General features: G+C 47.6%; 1 protein-coding gene across 7 annotated transcripts; it reads right to left on the bottom strand.

Moving 5' to 3' along the window:
• Positions 1-67: 67 nt before the first annotated feature.
• AFG3L2 (AFG3 like matrix AAA peptidase subunit 2) lies at positions 68-27,787 on the bottom strand. 7 transcript variants are annotated; one of them, XM_022551200.2, is made up of 17 exons: positions 27,545-27,787; positions 23,672-23,771; positions 22,846-22,923; positions 20,730-20,836; positions 20,440-20,592; positions 18,377-18,451; positions 15,106-15,230; positions 13,098-13,371; positions 11,325-11,462; positions 10,650-10,803; positions 9,579-9,686; positions 9,358-9,483; positions 8,578-8,688; positions 6,142-6,257; positions 4,573-4,773; positions 2,782-2,976; positions 68-708 (listed from the first exon to the last, which is right to left on the bottom strand). In XM_022551200.2, the coding sequence occupies exons 1-17, from the start codon at positions 27,659-27,661 to the stop codon at positions 469-471; spliced, it is 2,418 nt and encodes an 805-aa protein (XP_022406908.1). In that variant the 5' UTR covers positions 27,662-27,787; the 3' UTR covers positions 68-468. The 7 variants fall into 7 exon arrangements, with proteins under 7 accessions (XP_022406908.1, XP_022406909.1, XP_089751037.1 ...); XM_022551201.2 differs by having other exon boundaries at positions 15,106-15,227; XM_022551202.3 differs by lacking the exon at positions 68-708 and adding an exon at positions 1,115-2,695.
• Between the last annotated feature and the right edge of the window lie 194 nt (positions 27,788-27,981).

Raw genomic sequence — 27,981 nt, 5'->3', positions numbered from 1 at the left:
CGTCATTCAATTCCTTCCCGTTACATTTTCTGAGAAGTAGTCCAAGCATAATCAGCGACACTGTATGTTCAGGAGGAAAAAAGTGCAGTGTTTACACTTTATTTTTGACATAAAGAAGCCGTATTTACACAATACATTCATATTTTTAAGTATGTTACAGCTCTCTGTAGAAAACCATTCCATCACAAAACAGCAACTTGTGACCCGGATTCCATCTTTAAAATATTAAATCAAATGAAAATATTCCTAATTTCATAGCCCATCACAGAGGGAGACTGAAGGGAGGCGGGAGTGAAGAGCAGGTGACAGCAAGAGGACCCCCACCTGACGGGGACAGAGACCAGGAGAGCCCGAGGCTGGGGCACGTGCCCTCCCCCGCAACCTGGGTGACTTCCGAGGCCGCGGACGAAGCACCCCACTTCCCACTGTGTCATGAGGCCGAGCACAGCTCTGAAGGTGCAGCTCTGGCTATGCAGGGCCAGCACCCTGGACCTGGCTGGCGGCCTTCTCGCCCGAGGGCTCCTCTGAGACCTCCCGTTCCCTGTTCCAGTCCTTCAGGCCCTCAGGCAGTGAGGTGTCCTCATCCAGGCTGCCAGTGCCTTCCACAAATTCCTCATATGTAGACTTTTCTGCAAACGGTCTGGGGCCCAGGAGTTCCACCATGTTGTTCTTGTCTAACACTTCTTTCTCTAACAGGAGCAGAGCAACCTGCAATGCGAACACCTGTGGTTAAACAGTCACCCAGCAACGTCTCTCCAATCTCATCACCTCCTATTTACAGTCAACCCCCTTCCAAAAAACAGTTTAGGACCACTGAAAAGAGATATTCACGGTCATGTCACTTTAGAATAAGATGTGCAAAAGTCCTGGAAAAACACGTGTCCCCACGAAGGGCGTGGCTGCACAGTGTGGTACATCCATGTGGCCCGTGACTGTGCCCTGGACTTAGTGGGGGAGCTCTGTCCCTGACACCGCAGAAGGACATCCTCGGGGAGGAGAGCCAGACGCAGTGTCCCTGGGCCCCACCTGCTTCCAAAGAGGGGAGGAGCTCCCTCTGGCTTAGAGAGCAGAAAGAAATCCTTCCAGGAAGTGTGAGGAAGTGATGCAAGTGACTGGGGGTGGGGGTGGGGGAAAGGGTGGAAACTGGGAAATTTTAAAAGGTGGTTGACAAAAATAAAGACAAATGAGGCAGAGACACAATATGAAGCAGGAGATTAACGTGAAAATATGCATCTCGAAGTTCTGGTCTCTGTGTGGCTGAACCACAAGACTGACATGACACACAGACACAGAAAAAGGGACCCCTGCCAACTACGAGTGGGGAGGTGAGGGACGGTGTCAGGAGGACAGGGAACAGGGTCACGTTAGACCCGCTCACTGTTACCACTGCCTTTCTACTTCTGCTGCCACCACGGCACCATCTCAGGAAGTTAAAACACACCCATGGCTGCCTCTGCACTGGCCTCTGACTGTCCCCCTGGAGATGGCACCCTGCTGCCACTCTATTTTTTTTAAGTTTTGGCATCTTTTTCCTTTAAAGATTTATTTTTATTTATTTATTTTGGCTGCACCGGGTCTTAGTTATAATGTGCGGACTCTTAGTTGCGGCATGCGAGATCTAGTTCCCCGATCAGGAATCAAACCCAGGCCCCCTGTGTCGGGAGCGCGGAGTCTTAACCACTGGACCACCAGGGAAGTCCCTGCCGCTCGCTCCTTTAATGATGAGTTTTTAAGCATTTCCACTCCAGATTCTTTTAGTACTCCTGACGATAAAACACAGGGGCCGGATGAGATCTCCATGAAGGGCGCCTCTAGATCCAGAGCTGTGTTTTCCGCAGAGCTCTGGAGTCCCCAGACACCCTGTCCTTCCCTCTGCACCCCCTCCTCGCTCACTAGGGCCCCACACAGCGAGTCCTCCTCTCCTCCCCATGTTCACTGTAGCCTGATGAGCCGTCAGGGTGGATGTCAGCCTTCTGTGCCCTCTGCCCTCTCCCCTCGGAGCCCCTGATGCAGGCCCCTCCCACCTACCCTGCGCTCTGTGAAAAGGCACCTCGGGCTCTGCCCGGCACAGCTCACAGTGGGCTCCTCTGAAGATCTGCCGATCGGACAGCATCATCTTAGAATAGCTTTTTTCTCTATCAGTCCTTTATAGAAGACTTTTCACCTGTGCTTTTATCATGAGAGTGTGGAATATTTAAAAAACAGAAGATTCTCCGTTTGGTTGCATGGATTCTGAATAATTAAGAGTTTACTGGATGCAAAAAACCGACTGAATTAGAAAGGCTCCCTCCCTTTTAAAAGTGCTATCAAATGAGGCACAACAACGGAAGATAAAAAGAATGTTTGTTCATGGAAGGTCATAATTAAGCAAAGGTCCTACATATCTAGTTTGGCTAATTCTTTCATTTGCTGTTCCACTACCTCTTTACTCTGGAGGTGAAGAGCAGTGGTCAATCCCAATCAGGCCACTGGGCTCCGCATTTGGAAGCACTTGGTGGGTGACTGCAGGTTCAGCTGTGTGTCTGGTGTCGTGAACAGACTTTGTTAATCCCGCGCTCACATTCCTAAGAACCAGGAGCCAGGATCATGCCCGCTGCTGCTCTTCCCACATCCCCCCAGCCCCACAGAGACAGCAGACACAGCATCAGGATGGAGGAAGGAGCCTGGGATTAACAAGCACAGGGGACGTCGGCATCTACAAAACAACCAACCAGTCAAGCCATCAGTCTCAACTCTTTCTGCAAAACCGTGCAGAGAATCATCGGTGGAGCCGGCACCCACCTTCTCCACATCTGCTTTCTTTTCTGTGAGAAGAGCGACTGTCCTCTTGTAAGCATCGTTGATAAGTATTCGTACTTCGTCATCTATTAGTCTGGCCGTGGCTTCGCTGTAAGGCTTTTCCAACACCATGTCCCCCTGACGGGGGAGGTCAAAGGAGATTTGCCCGACCTTTTCATTCATGCCGAACTGAACAATCTGAAAAAGAACGCATGACTAGTGGTGGGCATCCATTTCTGCTCACAGGTTTTTATAAAATGGCAGCAAATCCACTGACATGAAATCCACACACCTCACTGCAGTACTACTCTTTAACCCGCAACAACGACACGGCAGCCTTGAGTCGGCCAAGTAGACCAGGGTGTTCTGTGTAGACGGAGGTTGGGAGGACAAGATCAGAGACCCACAGGCAACATCTACAAGGCAGGCGGCAAACGGGCAGGGACAAACCCCAATGGTGACGAGACCTGCTTGAAATCACTCTGCACGGGGGGAGGTGAGGACAGGCAAGGAGCATCCGACAGATGGGAGGAACCACCCAGGCCGCCCAGAGGCTCTTCCCGCGCCGCCCGGGCTCCAGAAACCTGCGAGGGGCGTTGGCATTCTCCCTGAGTCCACAGGGCCTGGCCTGCACCCCATGAGACCCCCACACTAACCACACAAAAACCCCACATTAAGAAGAAGCTGTGGAAGTAAAATCCAAACTGACCAGAAAAGAGAAGGCGCAGATAAAAGAGGGGAGCGGGAACAGATCAGAAAGTAGGAAGTCATGTTTTTTAAAAGTTTATGAAAACAGCAGGAAACTCTAAAACCGTAAAACTAGAAAAACTGTCTTAATCCACCTCCTTCCTAAGAGATCAGGAAAACAAACTTCATGTAAAAGCGGGCAACAGAAAAATCCCTTACAAAGTTTTTATGAGAAAAAAGGAGCAGAATAATGTCTACACAGATAAGGGAAGTGGGATGGAGAGACGTCCATAATACAGATGAAAACTGTAACCCCCAACTTCAGAAAAGGCTAACCAAAATCAGGAAGGTGATGGAAAATGAGAAGGAATAACATTAAGTCAGAATCAGAAAATTTAGATGAGGTGCTAGAACGCAAAAAATGAAAAAAGAAAACATTAGTTATTTTTAAAATGGAGATTAAACTAGAAAGAATACAAGAGCAAACAACCCCAACAAACAAATGCCCTAAGAAAAATTATTGTGTTTTTTTTGGGTTTTTTTGGCAGTGCTGCACGGCACATGTGATCTTAGCTCCCCGACCAGGGATATAACTCGCGTCCCCTGCATTGGAAGCTTGGAGTCTTAACCACTGGACCACCAGGGAAGTCCCAAGAAAAATGAAAGGTATGGGAAAGTAACAGGCCCAGAAGGGCTGACATATGAATAAAAGGAGTTCCCAAAGAAAGTCACTGACATCAAGTTCCCCGACAGCAAAATGACCTTGTCTGGGGATGGAGGCGCCCGTGATAAACTTAAAGGAAACAGGGGCATGGCTGCTGCCGGCAGAAAGGACCAGGAGGGACAGGCACCAGGCAGTCCACGCGGGATCCCACAGGCTTGTAACTGAATGTAAACTCTACTGATGTGCTTTATACACTCTTAGTAATAAACTTGAAAGGCCGAACTCTCAAAACAAGGGTTTCTTTTCCTAAGTTTTGATCATTTTAAAATGGATTTCTCTTAAGAAGTAACCCTTGCCTGGAAAGCCTAGACCAGTCAAACAACAGTGCTGTTCCAGAGCCATTGGTGCAGGTGAGGATGCAAGACGACCCCGCCCACACTCACCTGGGCATATGCACTCTGAGTCACTTTTCGCAAGTCGTCCTGAGCGCCGGTTGTGATTCTCCCGAAGAAGATCTCCTCTGACACGCGGCCACCCAGACTCATGCACATCCTGTCCAGGAGCTGCTCTTTGGTATAGAGGTACTGCTCCTTGGGTAAGTACTGCGCGTAGCCCAGCCCTTTGCCCCGAGGGATGATGGACACCTGACAAGGAGAACACACGGTGCGCTGAGGACAGATGCAGCCACTGGAGGCTGATGTGGAGCCACAGGGAGACTCATTGGAGAGGAAAGCACCACAGCCTCGGCTTGAGGAGCTGGGTGGGAGGGCCCGTCCAGGAGAGCATTTTCTCTTAGGGTAACCTTACCCGAGAGGTCTATAAAGTATTTCTTGTCTCTTATAAAACTCAACTGAAAGTGTTCAGTCCTGACAACAGGGCTGCTGCTGAGTGGCGACCCCTCCAGACTTGACGACGGCCCCGCCTACCCCGCTTTCCAGGAGGCAGAGGGGCCAGCAGCCTTCAGTTTTCTAGTCCTCTTGTTGCAATTGAGTAGATTCCTTTAATTTTTACAATCAATGCTCCCAGTCACAGGTTACAGTTCAGTGAGTTCTGACAAACAGCCTCCTCCCACAGCCAAGATACAAAACATCTTCCTCTTCTCCCCAAAATCCCCTCCCCCACCCCCACAGATGAGTTGCAGTTTCTAGAACTGTGCGTAAATGGCCTCATACAGTATGGACTTCACCGTGTCTGGTCTGTGTGACTGTCCCCGAGACCCACCCCCACTGCCGGCTGTGTTAACAGTGCACTCAGCTCTACGGCCGCGGAGCAATCACTGGCTAAACACACCAAACATCCACTCCTTCTTGAGGGACTTCGGGGCTCTTTCCGGTTTATTGCTATTACGGATAAATCAGTAAAAGTATTCCATGGACATGTTTTTATTTCTCTTGGGTAAACACACAGGAGTGGAACCGTTTGGTTGTACTGGAAGCATTTGTCACCTTTATGAGAAACTGCCGAACTGGTTTCCACGGTGGCTGTCCCGGGTCAGGTGCCCGCCCGCAGGCATGGGGTCCAGCTGGACTGACCTCGGGACATGTGGAGCTTCTGCAGGGTTCCACCCACACCTCCCGGTGACTTAGGGCATCCGGTATCTTCATGCGCCTAGCGCCCATTCCTATTCCTTCTCTCGGGAAGTACATGCGCATATATCTTGCCTATTATTTTACAGGGTTGCTTGTTTCCCTACCACTGAATTTTAAGAGTCCTTCATGTATTCCAGGTACACGTCCTCTGTCATATACACGTACTACAAGTATTTCCAGGGTGTGTGGCTTGCCTTTTTCTCTGTGGAGTCAGGGAAGCCCCCTGGGCAAGAGAGCCCCAGACGCCCAAGCCTGACCCATGGTAGCAACTGCTTTTCCAGAGTGAACCCCTCCAGCTTCTGCACACTTTTCTTTCCAAACCTTATACCTCATCTGCGTGACCCCTTCACCCCAACACCATCAGCAGATGTTCCTGCCACGTGGCCCAGTGTGGCCACGTCTGTTCTATGACAACTGCCTCACCTTCAGGAGGGGGTCCGCGTGCTCCAGATACCAGCCGGCAACTGCGTGGCCAGCCTCGTGGTATGCCACTGTCTTCTTCTCCTCGGGCTGCAGAACCTGAGTTTTTTTCTCTAAGCCTGACATACAGAAAACAAAACCCACTGCTTTAGTGACACCGACATCAAAAGAGATTTACACGATACCACACAGCGTCTCATCTAAATCGTGACTCAGAGACCAAGCTGCCTGTGACCATGGAATATTCCCAATCAGGGGCAGAACAAAGCAAAGCATCAACTTCAAAATATACAACCACCGCAAAACGCATTCACTACCCCACCCGAGGCCCACTTTCTCCTACTCTCCCACTCGAGTCACATATCTCGTTTTGAGAAATAAACAGAAATGCAAAGTAAAATTCAGCACTAGGGTCAATTTGACACATAAAATTCACAGAAAACGAAGACATCTGGAAAGAGCTCACTGCCTAGTCTAGGCATCGGGAATCACCAAGTGGGGGGAGACAAGGACCTGGCAGAGGAGGCAGGCACACGAGGGTGGGAGGAGAGCCAGGCCCATGAGAGGCAGCAGCCCGCAGCCGCAGAGCAGCCCTGAGGAGGTGCCCCTGAGCCGGCCCGCGTGTTGCCAGAACTGAAGGACCCCCGCTCCAGCCTGGGTGAAGGCGGACGCGGAGCTCGCCCGCACCTCTGGGCTGTAGTCTGTACTGATACAAAGCTCACAGGTGACACCAGCTTTCTCGTGTTCCAGGTACTCATCTGAGAATTTCTCAACTGGTAACACGTTACGGAGTCTGGGAGACTGAAAAAGAAAAGAGGGCGAACTGTGTTCCTGAGGACTCAGCCCAGGACAAGCACACGCCGCAGAGCCGCCAGTGGGTGGGGAGAGGGCAGGTGGACAGCCCTGTGCTCCAGACACAGACAGGCAGTTCTCATGCCCCCAAAACACAAGAACCCCCGGCTTGTCACAGGATTTCCCCTCCTCAGCTCGCGATCCCGTCACAGGGCGTGTGCTGGCCCCAGCGGCTGAGCGTGAAGAGCACGTGCGTGCCCCTCAGGGCCAAGGCTCTGCCCCACCCACCGCCCTGACCTCTTTCACAAACTCACTTTCCTACTAAACACCCCCCCTCCCCCGTTTCCCCCCGACCTAAAAGAACACAAATAGTCTTCTCCTGTGTTTACAGTGAGGTATTTTAATTCCACTCACAACTCTGTCATCTTAGACTTTTTCTTTTCCCTAATGAATCTCAAACGGTCCAGTCACTCAGTCGGCACCGCTACAACTCCCCCCCCGGCCCCCCTGCAGTGGCACCTACTCCTTGTCTCACCTGCTAATGAGCCTGCCAGGCCTGTGGCACAAAACAAGCTTCGGAAACTCTGCTGACAGCCGTTTCCCCCTCGGCTGTCGGCTGTGTGGCCTGTGCCCTCACCCACCCCGCACCACGGGAACCATGGCCATGCGCAGGACCCCATGGGGACATCCCGCCCCGGCTCACTTCCCACCAAACCAGCGGCCCAGAGGACGCCCTTCCCACCTGTGGCCATGGGGCTCCCACGCTCACGTCCGCTACCGCACATTAAGGACCAGTAGGGGCTCTGCCTCCAGATGCGCCCCTTCTTCAAAGGTGCATCTTCCTGAACTATCACTGACTATCCCGTTACTCAGTGGCTCAGGAAAACTCGTGTTAGTACAATACTGGCCGTAAAACAACATAAAAAAAGCTCTTAAGCTTAACACTCAAGGCTTGCTAAAAAATCTAGGCTTGCAACACCTCTCTCCACTTTGTCTTCCCTCCCACAGGAAGGAGTCTGAGCAACTCACCTCCCTCCCTGAGGGACTGCTCCTCTGCTCACCCTCGTTCACACCACATCCCCTCCTCCTGAGCCCAGTTTAAACCCCGCTCTTCCGTGGAGCCTGCCTGGCCATTCCTTGTCACAGGGAAATCCTGTGACAAGCCGGGGGTTCTTGTGTTTTGGGGGCATGAGAACTGCGTGTTTGTGTCTGGAGCACAGGGCTGTGCCATTCCCTCCTCTGAATGCCCAAGTTCTCGAACTGCTAGTTATCTTTTTAACAGTATTAACTATAAGCTCTCTAGAAAGCAAGGAAAACACATTACTAGCCAACCCTGCTTGACAGGTGAGCACTTCCCGGCCAAACAGTTGTTACAGCTGTTCATCCATCACCTATATCTAGCTTAGAGCACATTTAACTCATGCGATGAAATTTTTGGAAACAGGGAGGTTGTGAGTGTTTTAGAAAAACTAGATTGCTATAATTCAGGGGAGGACACCTCCCTGCTTGCCGCCCGTGCAGCATGAGGGTGGCGTTCTCAGACCCATCCGACAGGGTGCCGTTGAGCCCCAGGCCTGGGCAGATACATGCCCTGGCCTCAAACTCACGCCATCCGCCCTTGGTCGTGGGTCCCACCAGCTGCCTTACCGCCAATTACTCGTTCAATTGCTTGTTCGAAGTGTTTCTGATTTATGGAATCTGAAAGGTGTCTCGCAGCGATCAGAGCAGCTTCATTGCAGACGTTGGCAACATCGGCTCCTGTGAAAGGGACACACACAACGGCTCACCTGCCAAATACACCTGAACTCACTGGTCACACACTGTGAAGAAGAGAACCCGGGCCAACCGTCCACCAGCAGCAGGCAGTAGTGCTCAGTCCTGCCTGGCACAACCCGGCCCCTGAAATGCGCGCTGCAAGTGTCAGTAGTAGACAGATGCCCACAGGCAGCCCTCCACCTTTAGAGACTGTGCAATGACAGCAAACTAAGACAGGACTTTAAAATGCCCATCAGCTTAGTTCCACCATCTCTGTTGGGAAAGTGACTTAAGCGGATATTGGGCAATCTGCTGCAATATAATGAAATACATAGGCATTAAAATGACCTAATGCATTCAGTTAAACAACGAAAGTTAAACATGAGAAGCTTGCCGAAAGCTTTCTAGATCCTTAGGTCTCTGTAAACTACCTTTACAGAGAAAGTATATAGGGACGCAAATAGGCCATAACACAATGTATGTGCTCAACAAAAAATATTAAAAAGTCAGGCTCCTGGGACATTGAAGGTGCCTGTGCCCATGTATATAACCTTCTCAGGCTGTAGATAGATGGTCCCTTCTATTTCATGTTAAGTTTGGAAGAAGGGAGAGAGGGAACAAGAAAGGAAGGGTCACATCCTGTAGACACAACAGCAGGTCGTGCTCACCCACCTGAAAACCCCGGGGTCAAGGATGCGAGTCTTCTTGCCAGCTTCTCCTTTTCCAGGGTGCTGTCCAGTTTCAGTGGTCGGAGGTGAACTTTGAAAATAGAGGCTCTTCCTTTTATGTCCGGCGGTCCTTGAGAAATTATTTTTAAGGAAAAAAAAAACATAGTGAAACAGTTGCACCCCTCCTCACAAGAACTGGCCTGAATCCAGGGAAAACCATCTCACCGATAAAGATCTGCCTGTCGAAGCGCCCCGGCCTCATCAGCGCAGGGTCCAGGATATCTGGTCGGTTGGTGCCCGCCAAAATGACCACGTTCGTCGTTGTGTTAAAGCCTGGAAATAGAACAAAGGCAACACCATTGTTAAACGCCATGAGGAGGAAGGTGACAGCATGCCTGTCCAGAACGTATGAGCATGAGACACACCACTTTAGCTTTCTATTTATTATCTAGTGATTTTTTTAAGTCACAAACTTAATGATTTTTCTTACTATTCATCTTGTCCTTAATGATTAAGTCATATACAGTACAAGACTTAAAGATTTAAGGATCAACTACTAAAGACAAATTACCAAAGATTTAAATTTATGTAACTAGAAATGTAGATTACGTTGTCAACTTTAGAAAGTTTTAAAAAATCAGTAAGGTTAAATTTGCAAAGGAAGTGTCTGAACTCCCTGGGCCACAGGGACCACTCACTGCGTATCTGAAGGCAGGCACCACCCCACCTCCAACCTCTTCTGCAGGCTCAGCCTGCTCGTCTGACTGGCCATTTCTCAAACGGCAATGCCGTGGCCACAGAGCCGTCACCCCCAGGACCCTGGCGCTGAAGGAGCCTGGCCTGTTCCCCCAGGGTAGTTTCTGCTGTGCACGGGGGTCCGCAGAGCCGAGGAGAAGCCCCACCTCCTCAGTCTGGCTCCCATACCCGGCCCAGGAACGCAGACCTGCTCAAAATCTGCCAAATTCGCACTTGCTAATGCATGGATTTTCCTGATCCTTCAGAATCATAAATGGTTTGAGAATGAGATTATGATTCTTTAGTGAAGCATTTCACCAGTTTTTCTCTTATTTGGCACCAGGTACAAATGCCATCTTAACACCAGTATTAAGTTACAGCAGGCTGCCAGGCAAGACTATTTTGCTATTATGTGTACTGGAATAAAAGAGCCCTTCGATAGGGCTTGTTTATTTTAGAGAATCTCTCTTTGCTCTCTGTATCAGCACAGGACTCTCATTTTAGAAACATGAAGAACAATTAGAAAGTGCAGTTCAAAACACAAAAGACTTGAACATTCACCATCCATTTCCACCAGCAGCTGGTTGAGGGTATTCTCCTGCTCACTCTGCCCCCCGAAGTTGCCCCTTCCTCTCTTCCTTCCCACGGCATCTATTTCATCGATGAAGAGGATGCAAGGGGCATTCTTCCGAGCAAGGGCAAATAAGTCACGGACCTGGATGAAAATGTAAGCACTGGAGTCACTTGACAAGTGAGTGCTATCCTCCCAATAAAACAGACATCAAGCTTCCTGTCCCCCAGGAAGGCCATCCTGTGTCACTCACTGTACAGTACAAATTTAAAAAGTTACAAGCAGCAAAGAAGTCACATGGCAAACGGTGGGAAACTTATGTAAGGTGAGCAAATATTATTTCTAAAAGCTCATCAGTTATTGTTATGTAAGAAGCACGAACACCAGCAAACTGACACTACATATCTTTATCCTACTAAAAGGTAACAGGTAGAGTTGTAAAGTTCGTATTCAGTTTACAAGTCCAACCACCCTGGGCTCCCTTCACGCCCGAGGCAGGCAGTAACAGCAGACACTTACTCAAAGACCCAGCAACGTGTACACACAGCAGAGGCATGACCCTCCCGAGCCCAGCCAGCTGTCGCCCCACCCTCAGACCATGGCAGCGGGGGCCCTGCGCCCACCTTCTGACCTGCTGAGTTAATACAGTGTGAGGTGAGACTTACTCTGGCTGGACCCACACCGACAAACATCTCCAAGAACTCAGATCCACTAACGGTGATGAAAGGGACGTTGGCTTCTCCGGCTGTGGCCTTCGCCAGCAGTGTCTTCCCAGTGCCTGGAGGACCGGTGAGAATGGCACCCTTCAGATACAAAAAAGAGAAAGTACATTTGACTAGAATTTCAGAGAAATAAATTACATATCCATAAATAATTCCAAGGTATAAATCTGTCTACAAATTTTAGTGATATACACTAAATATTTCTTAAACATGTGAACAATGATAGTAATTATATTAGTAAGAATATTAGTAACATTATATTAGTAAGAAGAAAAAAAATTATATGAGAAATATAGAGAAATATATTAGAAATATTAGAGAAACATAGAGAAAGTAATTATATTAGTAGTGAGAAGAGAAAGGAAAAGACTATTAGAGACTATACTGTTTTAAAAAACTTGGAGGGGCTTCCCTGGCGGCGCAGTGGTTGAGAATCTGCCCGCCAATGCAGGGGACACGGGTTCGAGCCCTGGTCTGGGAAGATCCCATATGCCGCGGAGCAACTGGGCCCGTGAGCCACAACTACTGAGCCTGCGCGTCTGAAGCCTGTGCTCCGCAACAAGAGAGGCCACGATAGTGAGAGGCCCGCGCACCGCGATGAAGAGTGGCCCCCGCTTGCTGCAACTAGAGAAAGCCCTTGCACAGAAACGAAGACCCAACACAGCCATAAATAACTAACTAAATAAATAGCTGGGCTGATGGCCTTCTTCACTAAAGTTGCCTCCTTAAAAAAAAAAAAAAAAAAAAAAAAACTTGGTAAGAATGTGAAATTTGAAATACTTCTCTTACTTTTTAAGATTTTTTAGTGTTGCTTTTTAGACCTAACAGTATATAAAGGGTGACTTAAGCTGGGAATCTACTAATAAACTGCCTGATGTTTACTTCAATAATTCAAGGAGACACAAATATCACACTTCCAACTTACATTGTGCTTATTTTCTTTCCTTTAAATTTCACAAATGAAGTAAAAATCTAATAACCAATGATGAACTTAAAAAGAATACTGTTTGCTCAAACACTGTAATTACTTAAGTCGTGGAGATGCCTAAGTATGATGTGAACAGGTAGGCAAGTATAGCAAATTATGAAACTATAAAATGTGACTTTTTATCCATGGAGGCAGGCAGGACATGAAATCAAGAAAATGATGATTCCCTTTACAAAGGACTCCTTTAAAGTAAACTTTATTAAAGGGTTTTTAAAAGAATTAGTTAAACATTTTCTCTTCATTTACTTAACGCCTGAGCCTGGCCTTAGGGACACAAAGATGGGCAAGGCTACCCGTGGCGCGCAGTGGGCGGGGGGAGGTCTGTCCTCCACGGAGTCCTGGGCCACGAACCTGAGTTCCAGGCCAGGCCTGTTCATGGTGCTGAGAGAGGGATAGCGAGGTCACAGCAGAGGCAATGTGCTGGGGGCTGCTGAGAGAGGGGTGTCTAAGTTGCCCTGGAGGGAGAAGGAAGCAAACCAAGGGGAGAGGACACACATTTTCTCGGGAACACACGCTACCTGCAAGAAGACACATCCACGCAGGACAGCCGACCTGAAGAGACGCGCAAGTTAAACGGAGACTAGTAAGTTAAGATGGAGGAAGGAGAGAAAAAGAGCTACTTTATAAGTAATCAAACTTCATAAAATTGTAACTTCAGAGATCAAGAAATACTTCAGAAGATTTTTGGGTTAATGAGCTGAAAACCGTCTTCTGAAAGTTCATTTTACCTTTGGGATTTTTGCTCCTAGGTCTTGATACTGCTTTGGGTTTTTCAGGAAATTCACAAATTCCATTATCTCTAGCTTGGCCTCCTCGCAGCCCGCCACATCTTTGAACTTCACATCTATCTCGTCCTTTAGGACCTTGGCAGTGGTTTCTCCGACACTGAAGAGTCCGCCCATGCCCCGGCCCGTGCGGCCGATGCCGGCCGGCCCCCTCCGGATGGTGTAGAGCAGGAAGGTGATGATGAGCACGGTGGGCAGCATGCTCAGCAGGAAGGAGCTGGGGGCCACATGACAGCGCAGCGCTCAGGCGGGCAGCCCTGGCTCGGCTGCCCTGCGAGGGACCCGCCACCCCGTAACTGCACACGGTTTCTGCCTGTGCAACACCGGGCTATCCGGGTACATCTGAGGCACAAGGAGACTCTTAGTGTGTCAGTATCACTGAAGGGGAATCTCAGAAAGACCAAAGAAAAACCTGTTCTCAACACGTACGCTGTCCAGTGGTGCTTTATTCCTACCTCAAGAACCACCATTTGTGCACAGGACGGACCTGTGATTTACTATCACTACATCAAAATTTCAAAGAAATTTCGTTCAAATTGCTCATTTAACAATTTTAACATGATTCTGGTGTTAGCCTGAGTAGAAATTCCAGTTCTCTTATTGGAATGCATCAACTTATTCTGAAGAGATGTCTTCCGAATATTCAATCCTTGCGAAGGCAACAGTGGTGAAAGCTGTCTCTGGGCGGCTCGTGCAGGCTCACAGAGACCCAGGGGCAGGGGTGCCCTCCAACCCATGCCTGCCCTGGCGGGAGCAGCTCAGAGGTGACTTACAGCCTTTTGCCTTCTGTTTGTCTTAATAAAGTCAATTTCCACACAACTACAGGCACAGACATATACTTATACTGGGTAACATAATGCAATTTAGTTTAACTTACCCTAAGAAATTTAGGTCAAAACCTGGTACATGGTTTAGGTAAAAAACAAAACAAGAATAAAACCAGGATTAGCTTTCTAACTTTTCATCTATTATAAAATTTTAAATGCTGCTATAGCATTTAAACCATGAACAATTTACCCTTTGGTTTATTTCCGGAGAAAAAAAATAAACACACTGACAATAAAGGTTTAAGGAATGGTGCAACAAAACTTTGTGTAATGTTTCAGGACCAGCCTATAAAGTTAAGTAATTATATGATAACCTCAGGGACCAAGGGATATATTGCATCACGTGTGAAATAATCTCGGCAGCTAGCTGGATCTATTAATAATACTGCAGGTAGACTGCAGGTCTATATACACCAAGACTCAAGAGAGTCCCTGAGGCCGAGTAAGACCTTCAGCTCAATTAACAAGCTAGCTACCCCTTTCTCCGCTCTCTTACATGTACAAAAAAATTAAGCTTTATTTCTACTTTCACTCTCAAACTCGTAACTCTAAATCAAGGTAGGCGTTCTGCATTTAATGCAAATGGGGTCACCACCAGGAGATCTACCAGGGCGTCCATGTGTGAGCATTCAAAGGCCATGTATTCCCAAATAAGCCCAAAGACAAGCAACTCCTGAAATCAACAAGCTGTTCCTGAAAGACTCAGACCTGAAGTGGCCCTTCTAAAGACAAATAACCTTTAAGGAAAGAAGCAGCTCTGACCAGAGAGGAAGAAGCATTACTTAAAAATCCTGCAAACTCTGTGAAATATAAATGTAAAGCATAGTTAAAAGGTGGGAATGCCACTCTTTAACACAAATGGGCTCTTTATGCTAAACTCCTACTCAAGAACGGTGCATTGGACATTAACCCCAAACTACTGCTTAATCAAGATAAACATTAACATGTAGAAAATCAACCAGTCTCCAGCAAACTAGTAAGTTACTAATGGTTGAAAAGAACTCTGGCCAAACTGAGAGGCCTGTTGAGAATGTAAAGTGTGATGCGCTGCCCCCTGCTGACAGAATACACAGTGAGCCCCGGGAGCACAGGCAGCCTCCTGTGTTCACAGACACGCTTCTTACCCATCACTCTCAGCAATGTAGACCACAGGGACCCGATTCTCCCCTTCTATGCCCAATTCCTGCTGTAAAGTTTCCAGATTCCGCTCAAAGGTGTCCACACTGCCAATATTGAACCAGACATACTGCTGTAAGGACAGAAAAACAAAATATCCTAATTTTGTTAGGGGAATGAAGAGGAAACAAAGGATTCAATTCACAAAGGGTTCAACTTTCCAAGAATTTTTCAGAAATACTGCAAATTTACAAATTAAAAATATACAATATTAACAATAACAACAAGACTTGTTTTAACAATGCAGTGACTAAGCTTCACTCAGTGAGAACCCTTGACAAGCCTCAGCCAGTAAGCATTTCTATAGCAGCATTCCTCCACAGTCCTAAAATTGTAAACTCGAAAAATGAAAACTCTCTTTGAAAAGACAACCCTTTTCATAAACAAACAAGCATCCTTTTCCTCTTGTCCACTTCTCAGGAACTTCTTAGCTGCCTGGTCCCAAACTAAACACCAGCCTGCGGCAGTGATGGCACTTCTCAGTGTTGGGATGGTTCCCATCCTCAGGTGCACCACGATGCCCTGGGTCCTCAGAAGGAGGTGCTATCACCGACCGCTAGGAGGCAGCTCCACCCAATGGGACAGAAATACCCTCCAGTCACTGGACCTGGGAGTTCCTGGGACCCTAGGGAGGGACACCCGAAGGGCTGGAGGCAATGGCGATGCTCCCCACCAGCACAGGGTTCCCCTCTGTGCTGGCATTTACTGTCCCCGTTTGACAGAGGACAAAACTACAGGGGTGACCCCACCGCCCACGGTTACACATCTAGGAAGTGGGTGGCTCTGAGCCCAGGCAGGCTGGCTCCAGGGCTAGCAACAATAACCAGCAGGCCACACTGGCTCTCCGACATAACCACTCCCACCTCTGGAGCTTCCCCACACACTGGCCCCTCTTCCCAGCACCCGGCAAGCATCAGCTGCAGTGCACAGCCCGGAAAGACTTTGTTCCTCCTCTAACCTGCAAACGCCTAAAAACCATGTAAACCTCAGACACTTGAGACATGTACACAGACAGGAGCAACATGTCCCCGCAACCCTTCCACTGAGTTACTGAGTGGGGGCTGTCACTGTGGTGTTTCTCTCCACGTGTCTAAAAACAAAAGATGGCGAGTAAGTTGTATAATATTCTATAACAATAGTCCTCGGTAAGTTGTTCACAGACAGCTACACGATTCCTGTGGTTATAGGCCCCAAAGGTGTCAATGACAGAACACTCCCCAACTTAGCTCCCACCACCAATGGGGCAACAAGCTAAATGATGCCTCACATCAGAGAGCTGGGTGGACCAAGGCCCAGCAGCACGGAATTCTAGGGACAAGACCTAGGTGAGACCCTCTGGGGTGGGTCCCAGCTCTGCAGGTGATTCCTATGCACACTGAGGTTTGACAACCACCACTGACCTACACAATCTCATTTGAGAGCTAAGCCCTAATAGCATTAGTGTCACTCCCATTTTAAAGATAAAGAAACTGAGGCTTTGAGGGGTTAGACCATAGAGCTAGTAAAGAGCAGAGCTTATCTGAGGCCAAGTGTGTCAGACTCCAAAGCCTGTGCTTATACAGCACAGCACAGCAATTAATATCACTATGCCATAAGCAGTTGGACACTGAAAATCTTATACCCATTTCCGAAAGCTTGAAATAGTCTTTATTAAACAGGCAATACATATTCTCTGTAAAAAACTAAGGAAACACAAACATAATGAAAATAAAAAGCATCCATAACCTCAATATCCAGAGATAAACACTATTAGCAATTTTGATGTTGTTTTTTCAAGGTTTCAAAATACCCCTTTTACAATCTTGAAATACGCACAATTTTGAAAAGAAATCAACATAAAACCTTAACTGTAATATAAAGGAGTGATACAAAGTAATTTATAATAAGATGGTACTAATTTCAATACGAAAACGCTCGTGCATGCCAGTACTAAGTGTAAAAACTGCTCCCCAGGGAGGAGCAGGCCTTACTGAGAGCCGAGCCCCAGCAGGCGATTAAAGAGGGACGTGAGGAGCCGCTACTGCTGACCAGGGGCCTAATGGGCCTGTTTATATGATTCTAATTTTTTGCCCTATAAACAATGTTTTGGAGGACATCCTTGCACAGACACCTTTACATGCATCCCTAATTATTTCCCTAGGATTATTACTGAAGCAAAATTACTGGGTGTATGCGTACTTTCAAAACTGTTGATAAATACACTGCCAAACTGTCCTCTTGAAAGGGAGTGCCAATTTAATTCCCAGCACTAAAAGTCTGAGGAACAGTTCTGAGAAAAAAAAAAAGTAGCATGGTTATTAATGAACATTTCATCATAAGATAAAGAGAATGGGGGGGGACTCAGACAATTCAAACAACTTTCCTAACAATGACTGAAATACCAAAGTCCTATGACGTTACAGATATTCTTATATTTATTGATACGTTATCAGAGACATGGTCACCAACAGTTCTCGTTTTCCTTAAATGTTGCCCCATCCAGGCAGGATGATGACGAAATGGTGAAGCGAAGGCATCCTGAGATAGAAGGGATGCAGCCTGGAAGAGGGCTGGCCCTAGGGGAGCTGTAAGGTCGCAGGATGCCCAGGGGCTAGGAGTGGGCCTGGGGGTCGGGTCCAGGAGGGCTGGGAATCACCTGGGAACCTCATCTGCCCCCTCCCCCCTTCCCCCCATAATCCCCTCAACCCACTCTGGGGTCTCTGGAACACAGTTCAAACTGGTTGGACAAGAAATACAAATGTTTTTCTTTAAATAAGAACAGAAATGAAAATTAAAATAATATAACATCACAAAACAATTGGGAGAGATATGACCAGAATGCTTCTTAAACTGATTTGACAAAAGCTGTCTTAAGACATAAGCAATTCAGATTTTAACATTTTTTTTCTTAATCAAACAACTGTTTTCTCAGTCTTGAAAAATCATAGATACTGGAATACTGAAAACTAGATTTCACGCAGCACTCGTTTCTAAATGAATAGCCAAGGTGATCACCAAACCAAACCAAACCAAACCCAAAACCACTGCCCAGCCCCTGCACATGTTACAGACACAACGTTCACGTCCTCACTGTTAGTAAGGATCCTGGTTGCTGCGCTGCCCAGCTCCGACGCGGCCAGTGTACATGGCTACCGCAATGTGAGGGAATGCTTGCTTTTCAGTTTTACATCTGAAAAGTTAATTTACAGCTAATTCACATCAATTAATAAAATCATTTACCCCATCAACAGGAGTTTTTCCTGGTGTAAAAGTCACTCGAACAAAACGCTTGTTGACGACTTCCAGTCTGTCTACCTGGAATTTTAAGAAGTTAAATATTCAAACATAAATTTACACAAAGACTTGAGATATTCTTTTAAGCTCATCTGAAATGCCTGTATTTCAGACACACAAAAGAATATAAAGTAAAGAAAGAAGATAACGTAAGGATTCCCCATGTTCCCCACTCCAGCTTGAGAAAGAAAGCATCACAAACACTGCTGAAGCCCCCAGTCACCCAGAGGTGGCCGTTCTCTGCAGTGGGTGCTGGCCACCCCAAAGCAGGGCCTGGTCCCAGGCCACAGAGACCCAACCCTAAACAGACACTCACTTCTGCCTGTTTTTAAACTTTAAAAATGGTCTCATCTGGCATGTACTTTTCTACAACTTTCTGTTTCTTCTGTCCTTGTAAGGTCTTTCCTTGCTGACATGTCAGTTCTGCAGGGTACCCCATTTTATAAGTACACCCCCAGTTATTGGTCCATTCTCCTGTTCACAGACATTCAGACTGTTTCAAACGCTCCCCCATCACAAACAATGCTGCTGTGAACATTCCTGTGTATACCATCTGGACACATCTTCAAGAACTTCCCTGGGATACATACCTGTAGATAAATAGAGTCCAGCTAGGCTGTAGGGCAAAATCGCTCACCAAAACACTACTGTCCTCACTTGCTATTAAAAGACTTTTAAATTTCTGCCCCTCTAGGGTATAAAATGGTTTAAACTTAATTTTCCTGCAAGCTCCTAACTACACAGGGTTCTAAAGATCGCTTGCACACCTCACCCCGAGGCCTCTGGCTGCTGTGGAGTGGAGCACTTTCGGGGGGGCCTGTTTCCTGCCGCTGTCAAGTCTGCTCTGGCAGGAAGTCTGGAAGGTACGAGCCCAATATGCGAAGTGAGGGAGCCCTGGAAGGTTCCAGGAGGAACCAGAATGGGGGCTCACCATCTGGAAAGGACTGACTAGAGAACTCTACCCCGCATAAAACTGCTGGGGCAACGGTAGACTGACTGCAGAGAACCAGCGGGTCAGAGGAGAAGTGGCTACAGAGTCAGGACCTGTCCCCACACTCGAAGGACAGGAGTCACTTCTTAGAAAGCAGGCTCCTCACGACACCTGGGAATCACACATGTGAGAGCCTCACTTGCTTCAAAAATCTGAGTAATCGTTTCCATTTTTTCCATCCTCACCTTACTGTACAACCTTTAAAAATAATTTTAGATTCTTCATATTTTGTAAGTATTAATATTTTTATTTTATTCATTTCATTGATGAAAAATCCAGTATTGAGAGCTTAAATCATTTCCCCAAGGTTACAGAGCAGGCCTAATGCTTGTTCTCTTACTATCACTTTACTTCATCAATTCTAAGATGGGCATTTTTCATATTTTAACCTCTCAGACATTGTGATGCACGTTGACAACTGATGGTATTACACAGTTTCACTGGCGGCTCACTCAATCTTTCTTAGTAACATGTAAAATAACACGTGCCTTACAATCCACAGCATCTTAAATGAGTTGAAACAGGGTCTCACTGGGCAAAGACCCAGCCCGGGGGCACAGAGCTCATGCCCGGGCCTTCACTCAGAGCCCATGGCTCTCACTGTAAACACTGAGTCACCTATTCACCTATTCACCTTCCAGGCCCACAGGACATTACAATCAGTGAAGGTGTAAAGGAGCTGGGAGAGGCTGGGAAAGGTGCAGGAGGAGAGGCACCCGAGGGCACAAGAGGAATGATGGGAACAGACGGGGACGCCAGAGCAACAGTCAGGAGCAGTGGCTCCAAAGCGAGGCTCTAGCATGAAAAGAAATAAAAGGAGTTCGTGGTAAATTTGGGGACTGCTGGGTCAAAACAAACAGGTTCCTTGGCTGCAGTACTTTCCAGCATTAGAAATATCCAACACAGGACTTGATGATGAACAAGCCTGGCTAACTTGGTGGCTGTTTATCATTTTATTGGCCTCATCTGAACCCCACCCTTTGAACCCCTGCAGCCTGCAGGCCCACACAATACTCACTACTCCTTTGGAAAGGTAGTTATTGACAAAGTCCTTCCATGTGATTTCTCTCCCGGAGCTCTTGAACAGGAAGTAAAACAGGACTCCTCCCCAAAACAGGGCGGTCCAGAGAAAGTACATCCTGAATTCCTTGTCATCCCACGGAATGTCACCCTGGGCAAGGAAGGAGACATTTCTGTGAAGCATGCAATGTAACAACACGGTCTACACTGTGCTGGATGCAAATCCCTTCCAATGCCATGAATGCCACCCCAGAGCCCCAACGTCAACCACACAGTGTGGAATCAAACCTTCTGGAACCTGGACCACCAGTGAGAATCGTCTTTCTTCCCACCTCGTTTTCCACCACCACCAACTCCTCCTCCAGAAGGACGCGGGGCAGCCGCTGGCTTCGGTTCTGTTCACAGACAGAGAGTGTGTACAGTGGCATGGCAGGATTTCCTATCTCTCAGCAGTGTTTTCATTAATACCGTTTAATAAAGTTTTATTGCAAAACACATGGCAACTGATCAGTTACTAAGAAAAGTGCTATGAGGAAGCCTGAGACTAAGAGAGAGAGGGGTAGTCCTCAGGGAGGCTCCTGGCGCTTCACACGCACAGTCTCACGAGCTGCACACTTACTCAAGGACCAGTAGACACACGACTCTGCCCATCTTACAGATAAGAAAGGGGCTGACGTGCCTGCTGATCACCTGGTGAAGTGCTCAGTGACAGTGAGCAAGTGACAGAGCTGGGATCTGAGTGCACATGAGCGCGCTCCTGAGTTCCCACCTGAAGGTAAAAAGTAGGTGCCCCTGCCCTGCCCCAAGCCCTGAAGTGAACACTGTTAACAGTCTCTGCAGGAAAGACATGATTTTGATAACTGGCCAAAAACAAAACCACCACTACCAACAACAAACCCACTTCATCCCCATAAAATCTGTTGGTAAGAATCTGAAATTAGTCACTGTCATGAGTTGAACTGTGTCCTCCAAACTCATTTGCTGGAGTCCTACTCCCCAGTGATCTTAGGGTCTTCACCAAAATACACAAGTTGAAATGAGGTCACATGGGTGAGTCCTAATCCAATATGATTAATGTTCTTATAAAAAAGGGACATTTGGACACAGACATGCATAGAAAAAAGGCGATATGAAGAGACCCAGGCAGAAGATGGCCGTCTACAAGCCAAGGAGAAGGCCTGGAACAGACCTTTCCCTCACGACCCTCAGAAGAAAACAACCCTGCCGCCTGCCGACACACTGATCTTGGACATCCAGCCTCCATAACTGAGAGACATACTGTTGCTTCTGACACCCAGTTGTGGAACTTTGTTCTGGCAGCCCTAGGAAACTAATACAGTCACTAATACCTTCCCTTCCCCCCACTTCTCCATCCTTTCAAAGACCCACAAATACTGTTCTGACATCTTCAACTCCTGGGAAGCCACCCCCTCACTGTGCAGGCCAGGAGGCCTCAGCACCCAGTCACCTGCAGGGCCTCATGGCCTGGGCTTCCTGTCGTGCTCACCCCTCCGAGATTCACACAGGGAGCTCCCGCACCCCTATCTCAAGTAAGGCAGGGTCTCAGAGAGGCAAGCCCACCCCTAAGAGGCCCAGGCCTGGGAAATAAAGAGGAGGCACATTTCTAAAGTTGTTGAACGATGTCCCATGTACTCCAGGACAAAGTAACATATATGCAAAAGGTACCCAATAGGTTATATTTAAAAAGTGGACCAATCACCATTAATCAGCCCCAAACCAAGGTCAACAGGAAGTCGCCCGGTCACCAGCGCTCCATCAGCCCACATAGCACTGGTCCTTCCTTGGCTCTGGCCTGGCTTTCATGCTCCACATTCTCTTAGCATGTATTTGTCCCTCCGAGACCCAAGTTCACTTAAAAACAAAGGCTGTATTTTATTTTTCCTTATATTTCCCTAGAAGGAAACGATGCCAGCTGAATGCCAGCATGTGCCGGGCATTGTGCTAAGTGCTATCACACGTGAAAGGGGAGCAGGGCCTGGCACACACACAGGCCCCCAAGCCGCTGGCTCTGACAAACCCTCTCTGAGTCGCTAAGGGAAGATAAGCCTCCAAGGAACAACTTGAAAAACACTGCACTCACAATACACGTCAAGTAAATTGCATGTATTGATAACATGTGCCAAATGTACTTACTAAATATGCAGCTAGATATGACTGATACTGACCAGCCAATATCTCTAAGGTACCCTTCAATTAATTCAATTTGAAAAATGACAAGAAATATGAGCAGAAAATTAAGATAAAATGAAACAGAATTTTATATGTGCTCCTAGACTACAGTTTCAGAACTGACTTAAGATTTTCTTTGTTCAGTGAAAACTATCAGCAACATCATATATTAGGGGAAAACAGTAAGTTCAAATATAATCTTTTGAAAAGGTACCTTTTTTTTCTCCCATAACTTCTTTAGGTTCACTAGCTTTTTTTCCATTTTTCCCATTGGGAAAGTATTTTTCAAATCCTGTTAGAAAAGGAAAAAAATACATATCCTCAAACTAAAATTCATCAAGTTTTGTGTACGTGCTCTTTGTTTTGTTTTGTTTTTTAAAGAAGGTGTTGGGGGTAGGAGTTTATTAATTAATTTATTTATTTTTGCTGTGTTGGGTCTTCGTTTCTGTGCGAGGCCTTTCTCTAGTTGTGGCAAGTGGGGTCCGCTCTTCATCGCGGTGCGCGGGCCTCTCATTATCACGGCCTCTCTTGTTGCGGAGCACAGGCTCCAGACGCGCAGGCTCAGTAGTTGTGGCTCACGGGCCTAGTTGCTCCGCAGCATGTGGGATCCTCGCAGACCAGGGCTCGAACCCGTGTCCCCTGCACTGGCAGGCAGATTCTCAACCACTGCGCCACCAGGGAAGCCCGTGTTCTTTGTTTTTAAAGCAGCTGATTCATCACTAAAAAGCACAAGCTAGAAGTTTAACATTGCTTGTGTAGGGAGTAAATCAAAGTCTAGATAATACAGCTCACAACCCCGAGGAGTCAGAGGAAAAGGCCTCACTGGCCTGCCCACCTCATTACCGACAAAGGTGCCACATTTGAAGGTGACACACTGTCATCACTGCAATCACACAGGAGGAGGTGGGGTGGGTTACAAGAGGAGACATGACTTAGGAATCAACCGAAACAACGCCTCTGCACCTGCCCTGTCAACACCCGCTGACAGCGAGTCTCTGTCACAAGACTGTCCACCGTCACAGTCACATCTGAATGTTTACCTTTTGGAGGCCGAGAACAGAATCTCTGATAAGCAGCAATCACATCTGTCAGAAGAGAACTTCTGCTGGTTTTTGCTTCAGTTGTAGCATATCGATAAAGCTGCAACACAACATATAAATAAAAGCATGAAGGTTACATCAAGGTAAGAATGAAAAGAGCTTCATTTCCTAATACCACCAAGTGGATGAAATGCTTCTCCCTTCAACAGGCAGTTACAGACTAGCATAGAACAGCCCCCCCACCGAGGGAGGACTAGGGTTGTCCAGCCCTGGGCCGCTCTAGTCCAGCAAGAACTAGGAGATACACACTTCGCCCAGAAAACGAGAGTACTTCAAATCATACCTAATTAAGAGCCGCAGCCCAATTACGATTCTCTACCAACACATTCACTCTGGCATTGTTTACTTAATTTGTAGCATTCAAAAGGCAAACTCCGACATGGAACATCGGCTGCCTCACTTGCAGGGTCTATCACACTACAAGGTCATTTACCTGAAATTACAGAACAATGCTGCTTGTGAACACAATACTAAATTTATCTGTGTTCAAAGACAAGAAAGTTATGGTCCAATGTCACTGATAGTCCTTGTACTAGTAACATTTGCTAAAGGTATTTGATATACTGTCATCCTGACAAGTCCCTTTACAGATATATCTCTGCTTTCAATAACATGTTGCTAAAAATTGTTTGTAAACACTACCTATATAAGTCAGAGTATAATGTAAACAAACTGAACAAGCTCCTTATTAAATTTAGGTGCACAATTAAAAGCAATCAACGGCAAGGTCCACTGAGGGGCTATATCCAAATTTGGCAGTGGAAAAGTTCAAGTAATTCTATCCTTTTGAAAAGTGAAAATTCACCACCATTTTTTAGGGCAAGCTTTTACATACAGGTGAGAATGTTTAAAGTGAAGTTCATCCGCATTAGTATCCATCCTAACTTGCCTCCTTTATGGTCTGATGAGAAAAATAAAATACCACAAAACCATATAAAATCACTTCACATCCACAAGTGTGGCCATAATAAAAAAGAGAGACAATAACAAGTGTTGGTGAGGATCTGCAGAAATTGGAACCCTTGTGCACTGCTGGGGTGACGGGTACAGCCACTTTGGGAAAGTTTGGCATTCTCAAAATGTTAAACGTAGAGTTCAGTTACCACATGATCCGGCAAATCCACTCCTACTCAAGAAAATTGAAAACATACGTCCACACAATACCTTGTACATGAATGTTCATAGTAGCATTATTCATAATAGCCAAAAAGGGGAAACAACCCAAATGTCCATCAACTGATGATGAACAGACAAAAATGTGGTATATGCACACAATGGAATTTTATTCAGCCATAAAAAAGGAATGAAGTACTGATACATGCTACCATGAAACCTTGAAAACATTATGCCAAGTTAAAGAAACCAGACACAAAAGGTCACATATTACATGATTCCATTTATATGAAATGTCCAAAATAGGCAAATCCACAGAGACTGTAGATTAGTAGTTGCCTGGGGCTGGAGGAATGGTTGTGGAGAAATGGGGTGTGACTGCTACTGGTTATAGGGCTTCTTTTTGAGTGATGAAAATGTTCTGGAATTAGATAGTGGTAATGGTTGCACAAACTTATGAATATACTAAAAACCACCAGACAGTACACTTGAAAACGGTGGATTTTATGATATCTGGGTTAAATAATCAACTAAAAACCAAAAAAGAATGAGCTGATTTAATTCCAAATTATTACACAATTAATAGCAAAGTAGGACAGAAACACTGATACGGTTCTTGGTAGACAGCAATGCTGGTCTGAGAGAACTTGGAGCTTCTGTTATGTTGGGCCCTCCCTGACGGCTGGGAACACTTGGCCCAAGAAATAACCACTGATAATGGATAAGAGTGTGTCATATGTGAATAAATATTTTCCAATGCCAAATCCATTACGGGTGTGGATTGAAAAGACCTGTTATCCAAGCTGGACAGGGCAACAAGTCACTGAATATCTGCTCCAGGCCAGGTGCTGCCAAGCAGTGGGGAGCCCACAGGGGGACCGGAACCAGTGCTGCCTCGAAGAAACTCAGAAGAGTAAGGAAGAGTCCTGGGAACAAACCAACTACAGGACGGTACCGCACGTGCAACAATTCAAAACCTTAAGTAGAAAGGTACAGAGGTGGCACAGAGAAGGAAGTGGGTACATGTTTAAGGGACCTAGGCATGTCACAGGGAAGTGACACCTAGCCTGGGATTTGAAAGACTCACAGTTCACCAGGCAAACAGTGTCAAAACTTTTAATTTTGGTGAAGCTGGAAATCTGATTTTTTGCATGACGATCTTCAACATAACTCATGATATTAGGGGACTCACAGTCATGTACCTGCAGTGGGAGAAAACGACGAATGCCCAGGGATACTACTGTGAGGGTCAAATGTGATAATATACGGAAAAGCACCTTTAAAATTGTGTGGCAATACCCAGGTTTACATTATCATTTCCAATCATTCTGAAAGCTACTTGAGAGCAAGGGTTCTTTATTAACACCATATTAAGCAAGTCTTTGTATCACAATAAAGTACAGAAATGGGTACACGGTATGTGCTCCATAAACATTATTAGCTTGCTGAATAATCAGCCCCCTTTAGGCTCTCTTTTCAAATTGCACTGACCTGGAATACCTCTAGCAATAACCCCCGTGACTGTATTTAATAATGAGATTATTTTCTACAAAAGAACCATCAATTAAATTTTTTTCCTCTATCTAATCTAAGCCCATTCAAAGAATAATACATATAAAAGATTATGAATTTGCAAAATTTAAGTACAGAGGACCCCAATTTAGACAATTAGGTTTTACATCTGACGATGTGAGTACTTTTTAGTTGTGAAGCATCTGTTTCAATCCTTTGAGGATTATACCTGAGACCACACATCAAAATCTTTTCCCCAGGAACCTCACTGGGAGAACAGACTTTTAACAGATGGACAAACGCTGAGGAAAATCTGTCCTGTCAGCATCCCTTGCAGGTAGCAGAGTAATGCCCTGGCGTCCCCACCCAGATCTTCAGGGCAGTACCAGGGAATATGTGGCACCGACCTACACAAGCAGGAGACTTCCTTACACCTCAGCATCGAAGATTCACGGAAACTATAGTGCCACTCGAAAGAAAGGCCTTTTAGATAAGATTCCTGACAAAAAACGCTGCAAACTCACAAGGCAGATCCCTACCTGCTTATTACATGTCTGAGTCCAATATTCACAAGGGACAAAAGAGGAATCCGAGGAAGGTAAGACGGGGAAATGGATGTAATGCAAGAAACGGAAAAAAGGCCTAGTGCACAGCCATTCTGAGTAAGAGACTAAGACGAATAACCCTGGCTGGCAAGGGGGCTCCGAGGAGGAAACATCAGGAATGCAGGTGCTATCACTGCCCTTTCTGTGGAAAGACTGAGAACACTTCCTCCAGGGCATCTGGCGACTGACCCCAGGCCTCGCCCACCACCCCCGGGGCTCCGTGCGCGGTCGTGGTCAACCTGCGCGAGGCGGGTCCGCCGCGGGCACAGCCGACATCGGCTCTGGGAGCCCGGCCCTGACGACGGCAAAGCAGAGCCCCTCGGGGGGCGACACCGTTAACGACCCCGGTTATTAGGCGTCGTGTCCGCCGGGCGGCGACAGCCCCACCCCCGAGCCCTCGCCGCCGGCTCCCGACGCGCTCCGCTCCGCAGGCCTCCCGGGCCCAGGGCAGCCCCGCCACTCCGAGGTCCGTCTCCAACCGGGCCGGGGACCCACGGCGAGAGCAGGGCCCGTGACCTTGACTCCCGGCGCCGGGCCGGAAGCGGGTCGCCGGCCGGAAGCGGGCCAGGGGCACCGGACTCACCGTCCGCAGGCAGAGCCGTTCGGTGGGGCCCGCGCGGCCGCCAGGCACGAACATCGGGGGCAGCCCGCGGGGCCGGCAGGCGCCCCGGCCCCACAGCAGCAGGCACCGATGCGCCATGGCCGCCGGCGCGTGCCTCGGGCCGGGCGCTGACGAGCGATCGGCCCCAATCGGCCGCGCACTCTCGGAGCTCAGGCCACTGGACTGCTCGCCAGCCACCCCACGCGCTTCTGCGTCTGCTTGCGCCCCGCCCCGCCCTGGCGCGCTGACGTCAGCCGCACGGCGGCGTGCCCTCGGGCAGGGCCGCGGCCCCGCCTCCGTAGCGTTCAGGGTCAGGGCGGAGGTGGGGCCTGAGGGGAGGAGCTCAGATGGCGAGGCGGGGCCTGAAGGAGGAGCTCAGAGGGTGGGGCGGGGCTTGAGGGGAAGAGCTCGGAGGGAGG

Source organism: Delphinapterus leucas, chromosome 14 (genome assembly GCF_059928025.1).
Source record: "Delphinapterus leucas isolate spDelLeu-1000000601 "Yukka" chromosome 14, BTC_Dleu_Yukka2, whole genome shotgun sequence".
NCBI classification, from domain to species: Eukaryota; Metazoa; Chordata; class Mammalia; order Artiodactyla; family Monodontidae; genus Delphinapterus; species Delphinapterus leucas.
The sequence above is the reverse complement of the archived record's forward strand: the minus strand, read 5'-3'. Positions and strand labels throughout refer to the sequence as shown.

Excerpts from the sequence above, each read along its gene's own strand:
- AFG3L2 (XM_022551200.2), bottom strand. The coding sequence starts at position 27,661 with ATGGCGCATCGGTGCCTGCTGCTGTGGGGCCGGGGCGCCTGCCGGCCC. Across the intron at positions 10,804-11,324 it reads TCGGTGTGGGTCCAGCCAGA|GTCCGTGACTTATTTGCCCT; the intron begins GTAAGTCTCACC and ends ATTTTCATCCAG. Across the intron at positions 4,774-6,141 it reads ACGCGGACCCCCTCCTGAAG|GTGTCCATCATCCCTCGGGG; the intron begins GTGAGGCAGTTG and ends TCTCCTTGTCAG.